The 15,291-nt window shown below is 35.4% G+C and overlaps 1 protein-coding gene across 2 annotated transcripts in view; it reads left to right on the forward strand.

The window, feature by feature from the left end:
* NEGR1 (neuronal growth regulator 1) overlaps nt 1–15,291 on the forward strand; it is an 856,892-nt gene that overhangs the window by 572,675 nt on the left and 268,926 nt on the right. For both annotated transcript variants that reach the window (XM_025871911.2, XM_073896528.1), the window contains exon 4: nt 2,547–2,678. In XM_025871911.2, coding sequence (XP_025727696.1) covers nt 2,547–2,678 — 132 coding nt within the window. The remainder of the gene's footprint in view (nt 1–2,546; nt 2,679–15,291) is intronic.

Below are 15,291 nucleotides of genomic sequence, written 5' to 3' on the forward strand. Positions count from 1 at the left end.
ACCCTGGGATCATGACATGAGCCGAAGGCAAACACTTAACCGACTGAGCCACCCAGGCGGCCCACACAGAATTTTTAAAACAAAGAATTATGTATTTATTTGAGAGAGAGAGAGAACATGGATGCACAAGTTGGGAGAGGGGCAAGGAGAGAGGGAAAGAATCTCAAGCAGTCTCCCTGCCAAGGATGGAGCCTGAGACCAGGCTCCATCTCAGGACCCTGAGATCATGACCTGAGCCAAAACCAAGAGTTGGAAGCTCAACTGACTGAGCCACCCCCCAGGAGTCCATATATCACAAAATTCATAGTATAACAGAAAGATAAGTATTTTAAAAGTTGTTGATAGTTAAATAAGTAATAGCAAACATGTATATGCTACATAACATTAGTGCAGGCTTTTTTGTTTCATTTTTTGAAAGAATGTAACATGGAGCTACTAGACTGAGTAGTGACTAAGTCAAGAAAAGTTTCTCTGAGGACATATTGGTTAATCAGAGACCTGAAAGATGAGAAGTTATCAGAGTGGACTGAAGGATAAAGTACCCAGGCAGCAGAAAGAGGAACTATATAAGGGGAAAGCAGAAAGCAGATTGTAAGGACCTATCTCAGCCTGTGATCCCTATCAGAAACTCAAAGCTGAAAGCTATCCTTCAATGCTGTTTTAGACCACTAATTATACACACACACACACACACACACACACACACACACATCTCCCAGGGACAAACATTCAATAGATGTGAAATAGGAATGTTCATGTAACATTTTAATATTAAAAATAAATTAGACCCTAATAAATTTGTTTTTATGAAGTTTCACAATTTTTTTACCTTCTCACACATGATTGGCTTCATTTTTTGACTGGCCAACTAGGTTATTTAGTTATGGTATATCAATTTTACCCATACTTTAATTTGCATTTAATATCTCCTTTGTAATTCAAGTTACACTTTAAAAATTTTTGGATGTGAATAAGGATTTCATCCTCCCTATATTTCAATAGTTTTTATAGACACATTTAAGCCTAGATAATCTTCATTGTAAGGGTGAAAGTAAAATAAAAAGAAGGAAACAGTAGAAAATCAATATTATATTAATGTATGGAGTCAGATAAGGGCATTGGGTTGAGCTAAGGAAATAGTTATAAAATCAGATTTTAAGAATATGGATTTGAGGGCAATTGCGGCTTTTGTAAGCTCACCTCTGTGTAACTGAAATAGCATATCAGCCAAGTATCATTTTAGAAGTGTAACTCTTCCCTAACTACAATTTAGGAGCAGCCAGATAAAATGGAGAAATGATGTAATCCAATGTATTCTAAACACTCCAGGTTTCAATTAACACAGTCATAGCTACCTGAGGGCAAACCGTGTAGTGACTGATATTGGCCCAGACAAGGGAGCCCACAGGTAAAATATTTTTTTGTTAATTGACATAGATTTTGGATTTGGAGCACCATAACTACATTCCATTTTGCTCTATTCATATAAAATTGAATCTTCTTACTAGTTTTCTAATTTCTACAGCATTATGTAGTATGGCAAGAGACTAGACTAAAAACAGAAATAAGGTTGACTTTTGAAAACAGACCATTTAATGGAATAATTGTATCATTTTCCAGTTCTTTTGGGTATGCATTGAAATGTGATTTTTCAAGATTTATGTAAGAGCTGCCCCCCCAACCCCAGAAATTACTTATTCTTCCTCCACTGCATCTGATAATCAGGATCCCTCCTGCCTGAGTCTCTGCTTTCAAGTAAATCAAAATTCTATTATTTCAGAAAGGAGTCCTTTTTTTCAAATTTCATTCATTTGCAAGTGTTTTTTTCATCTTTGATTATGTCCTTATATTTTTACTCTAATGCTATATTTAGTCAAATAATATTTTTCTTGGGATATTAAAAAGTAAAGATAATTTAGGTTTTACCACCACTTAACTCTTAGTTCGAGAACCATATTTTTTCCTGAAGTTTATTGGATCGATTATATATAGTATATACAGTGTGCCTCCCTTATAAAATTAATAATTTTGGAAACTGAAATGCAGCAATGGTTTAATGTACCTCTATACTCTTATCAAGCCATCCGCCTTGAAACCTTGAGAATGAGTATGAAATTTTCCCAAAAGAAAAGCAACATTTAGTTAGGTTAAGTGTCAGCTTGCTAGCTTACACTGTATAAGTCAATATGTACCAAGCCATATTAGTGAATTTCATCTACACTGCTAGAAGGTTGTTGAACTCAATTACAGAAATGTGTAGAGCTCTATTTGATGTGTGACGAGGTTAGGAGACTGCAATCAATTAAAAAGAACACATGTATATCCTGTTCAGGGGAAACAATTGTTATAGTATCCCTTGTTCAGTTTCTGCTTTTTTCTCTGACTTTTCCTCTGAACATAGGAGAACAAAGGGTTTAATAATTCCCCCAGTTTCATTTGGGATTGTTGTGTCAGCAGTATCTAATAGGAAGACATGAGATTGTTATTTTATTTGAATGAAGCCTCAGGCGGCTACAATTAAACATGCTGTACTTTTTTTCTTGTAGCAAAACCATTTGAAAATGGACAATATTTGGACATTTATGGAATTACAAGGGACCAGGCCGGAGAATATGAATGTAGTGCGGAAAATGATGTGTCATTCCCAGATGTGAAAAAAGTAAAACTTGTCGTAAACTGTAAGTCCTGTAACCTTTTGTCAACATAACTTTAGTGAAAAGATAAATATCTGAAATACAGTCTGAATTTATGTTGCTTTTTTCTTAAGAGGTGCTCTTATTGATAAAGACCACCTATTGATAGTGAAAGTGTGTCCATGTTAGAATATCGATCAAATTGTTTTATGTAACATTAGTTGTCCCAAGTAATGCTACAATAATTCAGTTTGATGTGCAGATGGAAATGTTTCCAATAGTGCTGTAGTCCCTGGCATTCTAAACTACAGTATCTCTATCTCTAGAGTACTGTAGACACATGGCATTTTCTTTGTTCTCATGAGTTTCACCTGGAGTATCTTCTGATTAAATTTAAGTGTGAAACTCCCAATCAAACCCGATGGAAATTAAATACGCTGGTCTGTACTCAAGGAGAAGAGCTGTTGTGGTGATATATCTATTACTTGGGTTATTTAATTCTATTTAGTTTGAAAAATATTGAGAAAATGAATCAAGAATTTTCCCATGAGCATCATTATTAGGGAGTTAGAATAATAAGAGATAACTGCAGAACTATGAATGCCATTAAGTTACACCCTCTCTACATGCATCTCAAACACTGATAGAAGATGTTTTTCACTAACATCCTATTTTATATCTTATGATCCCAATAGCAATGACTGAAATAGTCTGTACTCTTCAAAAACACCCCCTTATTAGTCTTTCAAAAGTTTTCACATTGTTTAACTTATTCAAATAAGATACTTTTAGGAGAACAATATTTTACTAAAGGTGTTTATAAGCTACAGCTTCAACTTTTTTCATTCCACTTATATATACCTTTCTGCATATGACCATTGCTAGTAATGTACATATCATAAGGAGAAGGAATCGTTCCAAATATATTCCAAAATGTTTAAACTAAGTAGTTTTTTTTCCATATCAATATGAATCTTTCAATTTCATGGGCCAAAAATAACTATGAAAACACACCTGGCAATGGAGTGTCTGTCAAGGCAAATCATTGCCATCAACTAACATTTGTGACTAATCTGTATATTTGGGGTTCAACTATCTCTTTGAGACTGAACAAATGTGCATATTACCGGATCAAGAGGCAGTTTCTGGGGCAGAGTTTCTCATATTCTGTAGACAAACTTTAGCAGATTCACCCAAGAATATCACCAAACACGGAAATCAACTCTACTAAATCAGAATCTATGGGGTATATGACCTGGAAATCTACATCTATAATAAGTTTCTACTGATTCTCAGGACTCATGTTGCAGGGGGCTACTACTGCTCATCCCTCTGGAACTCGCTGAAATAAGAGATAATAAGCAAGTAAAAATTCCTGATTATTTTATCACTAACTGTATTTATCTGAATATAAGTCTACTGATTTTATTGTCGGAGGGTTGGAAAAAGAGGTAAAGAAGTAATATTTTCAGCAGTGAACACTAAGAAATGAAAAGGTAGAGTCAAACTGTCAGATAAGCAAGGCACCCCCCCCCCCGCAGTAATGCAGCCAGCTCCAATACATCTCTAAAACAGTGTCTTTAATAGGGATAGAATAACAAACCCAGCTGTGGTATGGGTTTGGGGCCATGCTCCATGTATAAGCCGTACTTGCCTTGGTATTCACACTTTCTCTTTCATCCTTTTTATCCTTCTGTCTTTAATTCCTTGTCACTTATCATTTAATCAGATCCTCTTTTTTCCCCTGGAAAAATGGGAACCTGAGACAGAAAGGTCAACTAAGGAGGCAGACATGTGGAGAGAAACTGAAAAGAAAAATATACCAACCAAATGAGTCAACATCTAAAGGATCTGGGGGAGAAGAGAATCTACTTATAAAGCAGAAGGACTGGGGAAACAAAATGTCAAGAACTGTGAAAGATCTGCCACAGTTTCTTGGATGCTGGCAGAAAACCGAGACAAAGGGCCGTTTGTTACCCACAGTGATAGCAGTAGCCAGAGTATTGTCACTTTTTTTGCATCAGGTCCCCAAGCTCCAGTTACTACAGGGTGATATGATGAGGGCTAGGTGACACCTATACACACAGTGGGTTTATGTCATAGCTGAAGCTCCCTGAGCTTAAGAAATTCATTTTTTTTTAATAATGGCAGCAAGCAAACCTGCCCTTTGCTGCAGAGGGAGAACTTACCTTTATTATACTGGACTGTAAACAAACCTGCTGTTTGCTCCGTGGGGAAAACTACTTCTGTCTTTCAAGAATGTTCACTATACAAACATTCTCAAAAAGTCAGTCAGGAACAAAAGCAAGTGTTCAGTGTCTCTGCTTCCAAGATGTGCAGAAACAGGAGAAACTTATGGCGAATTATCTTTCAACACAGGACAGGAGCACGAAAGTTTGAAGCAGAGCCTAGAGATATTCCATTAGCTAAAAAGGATGCTTCAGTGGCCTTTGTAGGGTGTCGATAACCTAAGAAGAGGTGGGAAAGAAGACTTTGTTAATCGACTTTAATTTAAGAAGGAAAACAGGTAGGAAAAGAAGAAAAGTAAAAAAAAAAAGTTAAGGAGGTGCTTTTTAAATTATAGCTACAGGGGTGCCTGGGTGGCTTAGATGGTTGACCGTAGGACTCTTGATTTTCACTCAGGTCATGATCTCAGGGTGGGCTCCAAGCAGAGCAGGGAGTCTGCTTTGGATTCTTTCTCTTCCTTTCCTCCTGCCCCTCCCCCTCCACACTCTCTCTCTCTTTCTCTAAGATAAATAAATAAATCTTAAAAAAATAAATTATAACTACAGACTATGTTTTTTAAGAATCAATTTCAGTTAGATAAAGTACAGTCATAAATGGAAATATTGGTGCCAACATTATATTAACATAGCTCACAACTTTTTAAAAAGTGAACTCAACAGGACTTTTTAATGATTTTAAACAGTTTTGTCTTCTGCTCCTTCCCAAATTATACCTTTAATAGCTCACCTTTCCCTAAATGTGCCGGGAAGAATTGTGTTTAATACTGATTGACTAATTAGATTTACACCTGTGGAATCAATATTTTATGTAAGTGATGAGTTCTGTTCAGACTTCTGGTCAAGACCTAAATTTTGCCTTAGTTTGGAATGGTTATGTCACACAGATACCAGTGATTTTTAAGCCATGTAAGTGTGTAAGTGTATGCCTATATATGTTCCTGGTTATGAAGAGGTTTGGAAAGTGTTAATTTTGTGAATTTGTCCCTTTAAAAATCAAAAATCCAGCACTATCTATGGATTTTACTGAACTGATTTCCCAAAGGAAATTAGCCAAAGCCTACTGAATAAACTTTAGTTTGTCAAATCCCAAAATTGAGCACAGTGGTCTATGTTACCAGCACGGAACTGCACATCTCCTGATAACGTGATGATTCCCTGAAGATAGAATCGTGCCAAGTTGAAGGCAGAGCTTCTTTTCACTGTTATTAATCAATATGATGTGCATATAGAATTGCAGTAGCTTTGTGAGTTATAATTTGAAGAGAAACTTTGTCCCTTTTCCCAAATGGGGTTCAAGATGAAATGTAATAAATTTTCATAAGCTCTGGTTATGTGGTAAGTTAATTTGAGAAAGAGATTTAGTTCCCTTCAAGTTAGAAATGTTTAATATTTTACTATTTATATAAAATGTCTGCCATATCATATATATATGTATATATACACACACACACACATATATAAACCACATGCATACAATAAATAACCTATTTGCCACATACTTTTTATCTATATCACTTTGATGTGGATTTCTATTCAATTTAATTAAACAGCAATTTAGTGGAATGATTAATATAATTGACTTATTTTATATAGATTGGGTGAGTTGGTTGATTGAATAAATCAGCAAATTTTGAATTATTTACAGAAAGTCTTACTTAGGAAGAAGCTTATAGGATAGTAAGATTCTATGCAAAGCTTGTTTCTGAGTAGGGAGATTTTATAGGTGATTATTCTCCTTTTCTTTATGTATATTTTATTCTTTTATATATACATATAACTTTATATTTGTAATATATACATATATAATACATATAAATGTATATTTGTATTTATATTTTTGTAAACATATAATATATACACATCTACATACATATATAAGTATGTGTACAATTTTCTTGTCAAATTGAAAACAAACAAAAACAATAAAAAGGAGTTGTGAACTTTATCATAACCCAATCTTGAGAGATTAAAACACATACACATACACAAAACGAGAAAGAACAAATTTTTAACTGGTTGAATAGCTAAGCCAGAGGGAGCTAGTGGATTAGAGTTGAACAGATTCTCTGTTTTAATTGCATACAGATTCCATTCCTAGAAGAAGCCTAGAAGATTCTAGTCCCATAATTTTAATTGTTAACTAAAAATGGAAGAATGAATGAGTTCCAGAAAGCTCATAGATTCAACTGAATTGGGAAAGACAGAAACCTGTGAAGATCTGGTTTGGAAAGGAAAGACCAGAGTCTAGAAAATCAGCAGTGTTGACACATTGGAAGCCAAAGCTAGAATCTGGAAAATTTAGAAAGTATCAAAGACTAATAAAGTAATGTAGATCTCTGTAGGGAAGCAGGATCCCAGGTATTAGAAATCAGGAAAGCCTGTAAGACCTAGCCCTTCAAAATGAATATGTCAGTAGAAGGGGTGGGTTCTCTGATCTTGTGACAGGCTGTTTGTTCTACATACTGTTTATGTGTATTCTTTCAGTTAGTAGTAACTCTTTGGATAATAGTGGGCCTTATGGTTAGATATTACTTATTTGAAAGCCTCTTGTATAATTTAATGGGTTTTCAGACCTTGGGAAACCACTTTACCACTCTGAGTCTCAATTTTCAATTCTGTAATTTAGGGCAATAATACATAATTATCAAGGTTTGGGTAAGGATTAAATGCAATGATGTACATTAATGGTGTCTGGCTCATTGTAGGCAATTGAAAAAATCTCTCTCTCTCTCTCTCTGGATATATTTACTCTAGAATGTAAGCTCTATGCAGTAAGGGATTTTCCTTTCCTTTTACAGTGATGTGTTCTTATCACATAGTACAGCACCTGGTCCATAGGAGGCACCCCCCCAAAATAGTCATTGATTGAGCGAATTATTAAAAAGATTGGTGTTCTCCTAGTGAACCATTCTACTAGACAGAAAAAAAAATACTATGTTTGCTCCACGATTACATTTTTTCTCCCAAGACAATAAGTAAATAGTATGTTGAGTGATTTACTTCCAATACAATTTTTTAACCAAATTTTTCAGGTGGATTTAATAAAGATAACCTGACATTTATATAGTGCTTTCACCCAAAGAGAGGAAACACTAATTTCATTTTTTTGCAGATAAGAAAATTGAGGTTCAAGGAGATTAAAACATTTAATAACTTCCCTTATTTTCAAGAACAAAACAGACATGAACAAAAGAAGGATAATTAACCAGAAAAAAATAGTCAACCAGATTAAGGTAAAAGAGGTCTAGACATTATTTTGATTTTCACTCATGACAGTCAGATTTTATATTGATTATTTTATTTGGTATCAGAAATTGTTTTGCACACACAATTTCTGGTAAAATAGAATTGAATATTCTTCCTACGGTCAAACAGTAAAGATATTTTTGGGTGTACTGTGGACTAAGTTTTCATCCAATAAATCATAGGCACATATTTGTGCATTATTTTGCATCTTATACATATTCATTTATGCAAATGTACACTTTATCTTCCAATATAACTAGCTCCAAACATGTGGGAAAGAATGTACCAATTAGTGTAACTTAGTACAATTGTATCAAAGCTTGAAATGATGGGCCACTGGGGAAAGGGAGGAGGAGGAGGAAGCTTTCTAGGGAAATGACCAGTTTTTTAGTCTATTCATAAGTTATCTCCAAAACCTTGGAAGTTAGGCAGACATCTCAGACTTAAGACTGTAAGAAATTGCAGTTGACAGACAAGTACATATCACCTCAAATAAAGAGAAAAACCCAGCATTCAGAGTTGGAATGGGTAAGATACTATGTGGAACCAGAAGAAAAATGAGTATTATTTGAATTCATAATTACCACATTAGCTTTTATTTCTGGCACCATTTTATGCCTCTACCTTTACTTTACATTTACCTCATCTTTCACATTTGCTTATAATTTAGGCTACTGTCCCGTACTTTATGTTTAATTCTAAGCTAATTAACATTTATCTGAAACAAGGCAGAGCATAAAAAAATGCATATTGTTGTCCCTTAAATAAAGTACTAATTCATATGCCATTTCCAGAGTAATAATGAAGTACTTTAGTAAATCTGCCCTGATAGATATATTTATTTACCTATTTACTTATTGCTTACCATGACACTGTCAAGGTTTTAGGGCCTGGGATATTGGTCTTGAAGGAAAGGAGAAAGATAAGAGAGACACAGTTAGAGACATAGTTATAGAGATATAACTCTATATATAGAGAAAGATAAGAGAGACATAGTTATAGTGTGGTAAGTGCTTTGATAAACCATCATTAAGTACTACACAAGGCTATCAGAAAGGCACAAGATACAGCCTTGGGGTATCATGGAAGGCTTCTAAGAGGCCTGATCCTGATGAAATCTGAGGATAAAACGGAATTGGACAGGTTTTTTTTTTTTTTTTTTTTTAAAAAAAAATAAAGGAAAGGGAAGTCTCACACAGAAACAACACTTTTTGCTTCGTCCTGTAGGAGTCAGGCACAAGACACTGCTTGGTCTGTTGGCTGCAGTGAGCAGGCAGAGACCAGAAAAGGGAATATGAAGGAGGGTGGGTACCTAAGGGGGGAAGATTAGATAAGAGTTGATGAATTTTCATAGGCAGATGCAGATCCAGTTTCACAATCAAAGAATAGCTATCAGAAAATGAGGTATTCAGAGATACATTTAAATATAAAGAAATGTATTTAAATATTTTTATTTCCTACATCTATGGAGTGGAGTATACTTGGCTGATTCCTGTTTTGTCATGGCAAAGGCAAAACAAAGACTTTAAATAACAACTCTAGCTAACAGAGATATGAGGAACGAAGAAATTTGAAGGAAAAATCCCTACAGGTATTGAGCATTGAATATGAGAAACATATGGATAATCACCCAGAAAACATATTTCTTTTTCAGAAAACATATTTTTAAATAAAACTTTTCTCCTCAATAGAACAACATAAAAATCTTAGAATTAAACCTGTTCTTTTCACTTTGGGACTTCCATGGTGTAAAAAGTTCAGATTTAATTCTATGGTTTATATAATTCCTCAGTTGAAGTAAAACTATGTTATTAAACATGCAGTTAAGGAATACATGATTTCTTCTATTGAAGGAGGTATAATTGGTCCTTTGTTTTAAATCTTAGACATACACTTCAATTAATGACTAATGTGCCAAGACTATTTTTACTTAATGAGGCTATTTTTACTTAATGAGTGTGCTTCTCAATTTAACTTAAATGTATTCTCCCATACTTTTATCTTAGTATTGAGAGTTTTAGTATTAAGGGTCTATGACTGATCTTTTACCCTTTTGTTCATGGAAAATCAAAGTGCATCTGCAGTAAGCAACTGTGCATATTTTTATTATTCCTCTTTTTTTTCTGAAAGTGAAAGATGGAAAATGTCCTTGCTTTAATACCCAAGCAAAACTTTTTGCTAGACGAGAGTCTGTTCATTTTGTTTTGTTTACAGCTATTTCTAAGTTGGCATTTATCAGTTCAAAAAATATACTTATATATATATATATATATATAGGTATATATATACAGCTATATATATACCTATATATATATATATATACACACACACATACCTATATATATAGGTATAATAGAGTTTGATTATCAACTAGGAGTAAGAGAGCAATTTCTAACAGGATGAAAATGCTCTGGGTTGAAAATGATTTCATGCCAAAGTGATGAAAAGTGGTGACAATCAGGAAAGGGACAAATGTATATACACACTTACATGTGTACTTCTCTGACATACTCATTAAGGTTTTGGGGTCTTTTCCTTATCATTAAGATTAAACTTTGCAGGAATTGTCAAGTATTTTTAAGTCTGCTATTGAGCATATTTGTATTTTGTGCATATGTATGTATGTGTGTGAAGGGAGTGATTAATATGGTAGAAATAGTATAAATAAAGGGAATATAGGGGCATCTCGGTGGCTCAGTTGGTTAAGCCTCGACTCTTGATTTTGGCTCAGGTCATGATTTCAGGGTCTTCCTTCCGGCTCTGCACTCAGCATAGAGTCTGCTTGAGGTTCTCTCTCCCTCTCCGCCATGCTCATGTGCACTCTTTCTCTCTCTCTCTCAAATAAATACATAAATAAATAAATCTTAAAAAAAAAAAAGTAGTAGAGTCATGGGAGACAAATTTGGAACGAAAGGGACCAAATCGTGGGGAAACTTGCTTTGCACACTGGATGGAGCATGTTCTGCCACATGCCTCCACTCATTCCTTTCTTCCTTTTCATGTTCTTTCTCACTTGCTTTCTCACCATCATTCACACATTACTACTCTTTCTCATTACCTTTATTTTTATTTTTTGGTTTCCTCCCCTCTCTTTCCCATTATTTCTACCCATATATATATAATCATAATAAACCAGTTTTTGAAAGAGCTTCTCATGTATATAACAGAAATCAGCAATGATTCATATTTAATCATCTTGGAAACATTTTAAATACACAGATTCCTGAATAACCACTCCCCACACTCAGTTTTTCACTCTATATTATATTTATCTAAAAACAAGTGTGTAAAAACCTTTTTTTAAATTTACATTTATGTTTGGAGATTACGGGGTAATGAGTGTGAGACAGAAAGGCAGAAGATATGAATTCTGTTTTTTAATTCAGTTACTTAACTGATCATATAAGTTTGGATGGAGAATTTAGACTTCTACCTGTTGATCCCCCTATTTGTAAAATGAGGGAATCATATCTCTATGACATCCCCTAATTCCAAAATTCTGATATGTTTCTTTAATCCAAGTATCCAAATTGTAGGGACTGCATGGATTCAGTTCCCAGCAAGGCAGGGAACAAAGGCTAAAAGCAACCATTTGGCTTCAGTGTCAAATATTCTAGATAATCTCATCATTTTACTTTGTGAATTCTTTGAGAAGAATTCTTTATGAACTTTGAGGCGTTGTTCTCTCATGCGCTGTTGTCAAATTCAAACTTGTTTTTCTTTTACTCTAAAATTTTAATTTTGTGTAAGGAATAAGTACAACAATGGAGAAATAAACGTCAGAGAATTTCAAAATAAGGATTCTTTATGCAACGGAGTGTGATGGAGGCTAACGAAAATAGGATTTGGAATTAAACCTGATTTCTCATCCCCGCTCAGTCACTTTGGAGTATTGGGAAAATTAGTTAACCTCTCTGGGGCAGTTTCCTTACACAAAAAATGAGATAATTACACTTACCTTAAAGATTTGTTCTGAGGATTAAGTGTTATATATAAAACAATAAAGTGGGTAGCACAAGACAGACAACTTTCTGTACTGTAAATATTTGTGTGTAGCACTGGTCACATCGCCCTGTATGTCTACATATCTACCTCACTCTGTGGCCTCTGTGGCCTGTCAGCACTTCCAGGAGGGACACTCCTCTTAACCTTTGTGGTTCAGGTAGTACGGCACAGTGGTCAGAAGGGCAGGCTCTGGAGCTGGTCACCCTGGCTTTGAGTTCTAGCTCTGCGGCTTATTACTATTATATGAGCTTGGTCAAATTATTAAGCTCTGTGTATGTCAGTATCTTCAACTATTAAGTGGAGCAGGGGGCACCTGGGTGGCTCAGTGGTTAAGCGTCTCCCTTGGGCTCAGGTCATGATCCCAGGGTCCTGAGATCGAGCCCCACGTTGGGCTCCCTGCTCCGCGGGGAGACTGCTTCTCCCTCTCCCTCTGTGGCTCCCCCTGTTTGTGCTCTCTCGCTCTTGCTCTCTCCCTCTCTTTCTCTGTCAAATAAATAAATAAATAAATTCTTTAAAAAAAAAAAACTGGAGGGGTATAAGTATTACTCCAGTTAATATATGAAAAGTTTTAGTGTACGTTATTTCTCCCAATACTCAGCACAGTGTCTGGTAATAAATGTCTATTTGAATGAATAAATGAATAGACACATGGAATTCTGTAGCTGATAATAACTGTAAAATTACCCTGGTTCCCTCATCCTATGGATCTATGCATGTGGGTTCAAACGACTTTGGAAATTAGATCATAGAGTTTACAGAAGTACTCAGAAAGGAATCCTGAAATCCTGATTCTAGGTCTGAGGTTATTTCATTATACCCTCCTGACTTCATGTAAATCAAAATGGAATTTAATTATTTTCAGTAAACTGTGCAAACCCCAGAGACTTTCTGAAAGATACTATACTCTGAAGGGTAAGGAGACAGGATTGCTGTGTGCAGTGAGGGAAAGATTTGAATAACCAGAATAGGCACAGGTGTTAGCTGTCAGCATGGCTGACACTGAAATCAAGTGAAGAACCAAGAAAGTTAGGATTCTCGGTGAAGAGATAAAACAATCACAATAAATAATCCTGAGGAATGATGCTGCACTCAAAATAAGTTTGTTCACATATTGTCTGAAATGATAGCTTTTGTTTAATAGTGAATGTAATGAAGTCTCAGTGTCATGTAGAATTCTGTCTTCTTGCTGCTACACAGTAAGGTTAACAGCAGTGCAAAAAAACAAGCAAATAAAAACAAAACCAAAAAAAAGGGGGGATAGGGGAAGCCCATCACCATGCTGGGGACATGAAACAGTTATGGTTTTCATGGATAAAATGAATGCAGGTAAAGCTTTATTTAGTACACTCTGTCGTTTCATGTTTAAAATTTACTGCCCTGCTCTTATAGCCATAAGATCATAGTTCATTCAGTTTAGCAAAAAGTTAAAAGTGGTTTGGTGGCAATTAATATCCTATGCCCAGTTCTCAGTTGTCCCAGAGTTAAGAGTTAAGAATTTGGGTAAAATTTCTAAGTTTTTATATAACATAATGAAACGTATGAGCTTAATGCGTATTAATTCTTTTCTGTAATAAATCATACTTTTTTCCCAGTCTAAACAAATCAGCGTTCTGTAGCCTAGAACGGATATTGAGAATGTTTCCACATTTAGTGCAACCAGCTAGTGTACATTTCCATGATAGGGTGAAGGGGGTGTATCAGTAATTAGGTGAAGTTCACAAATGTTCTGCTTGTTAATGCTGTTTTATTGTGAACGTACTGGTTTTGCAAACCCTTCTATTGTTCTTTGTGGATATCAAAAGCTCTCTGAAGCTCAAGGCAATTCACGTGCAGATGCAGTCTTTGCTAAAGCCTCTCATGAGCTGTTCTGCACAGCCCCACAGGAAATAGATGAATCTGATGATTTATGAATTTTTTTAGAGGCAAGTTACATAACTCCAAGAGTCCATTGTCTTGATAAAATTTTCTAGATTGCCCATGTGATAGAAATTTCAAGCTATTTATCAAAATCTGTTTTTATATCCTTCCTGCATCCGCTCCTTGGCCTACAGTGTCTAGCCTGCATAGGGGTTAGTTCTGGCACTGTGACTGCCTTCCAGTGAGCGAAATATGAGCAGATGTGCCCTGGGCCCCTTGCAGGCTTGGTTTAAAACAACTTCCCATGCATTCTTCCTTGCTTGTTCCACTTTCTGGCTAACAAGGATAGTAACCCTCAGGGTGATCTTGACAGATTCCTGTTGAAGAGAACAAAGCTACCATTATCTTGAGCCCCCGATGGATTGTATGCAGAAGGCTACCCTACCCCTTTCGCTTATTTCACTCTTAATCTTTCACTGATCTGAAACATTATGGACTATTAGATGAGTGAGAATTAAACTTGTTTTGTTGACTCACTGCAAGTTTCGGTCTGTTTGTTACTAGACTTTAGCCTCTCCTAATACATTCAATTCTATAGGCTCAAGTCCTCTGTATAGAGTAGGACGTTTTGAATCATATCTTTCTTTAAAAAAATCTAGCCCAGGAGCAATGATTAAAAGCTCCCTGAGAAGAGTAAGGAGATAATGGATCTCTCTTTCTTCCAAGGTGAAGCATAGCCAACTGAATTTATATTTGCAAATTTTGTCAGTCATAGTGAGAAAAAATAATCTATGAATATCATGCCTTTAAGGCTTCATATCACTTTGCTCCAAAAATACAGTTAGATTCAAAATAGCATATGGCCATCAACCTCTGACATGAACTTCCCCGAAAAAATATGACTTGAAGACGAAGAAAAAAACAATTGCTGCAAAGCCTCCAAAACCTAAAACAGACCCAAAGCCAATATTCAGAAGGAATTTCAACAAATAAAAAGCTCAGAGAGTTAGGGAAAAGCAAGCAAGCAAACAAGCAAACAAAACAAAACCACAATGATGTACCTAGCTTAGTTTCAAAGAAGAAACAGCCCTGCCTGCCTGAAAGAAAACAGAATTTTCTCTCTTTCAGTTTCTACTTCTTGGCTCAGAAACTTCCAGAATCTACAAAGGCAGAAATGGACAATCTCCCCTCTGTATATGGCTGCAAATTTGAAGGCAGTCAGAGTATTAGTCCCTTGCTTTCATCCGACCCTCCTTTAGCCACTGGCCCATTGCATTTCAATGGGTATGTTTTTACAATTTTAA

The sequence above is a fragment of the Callorhinus ursinus genome, unplaced genomic scaffold (assembly GCF_003265705.2).
Source record: "Callorhinus ursinus isolate GAN/ISIS: 27379988/994484 unplaced genomic scaffold, GSC_fseal_2.0 scaffold9, whole genome shotgun sequence".
Classification (NCBI taxonomy): domain Eukaryota; kingdom Metazoa; phylum Chordata; class Mammalia; order Carnivora; family Otariidae; genus Callorhinus; species Callorhinus ursinus.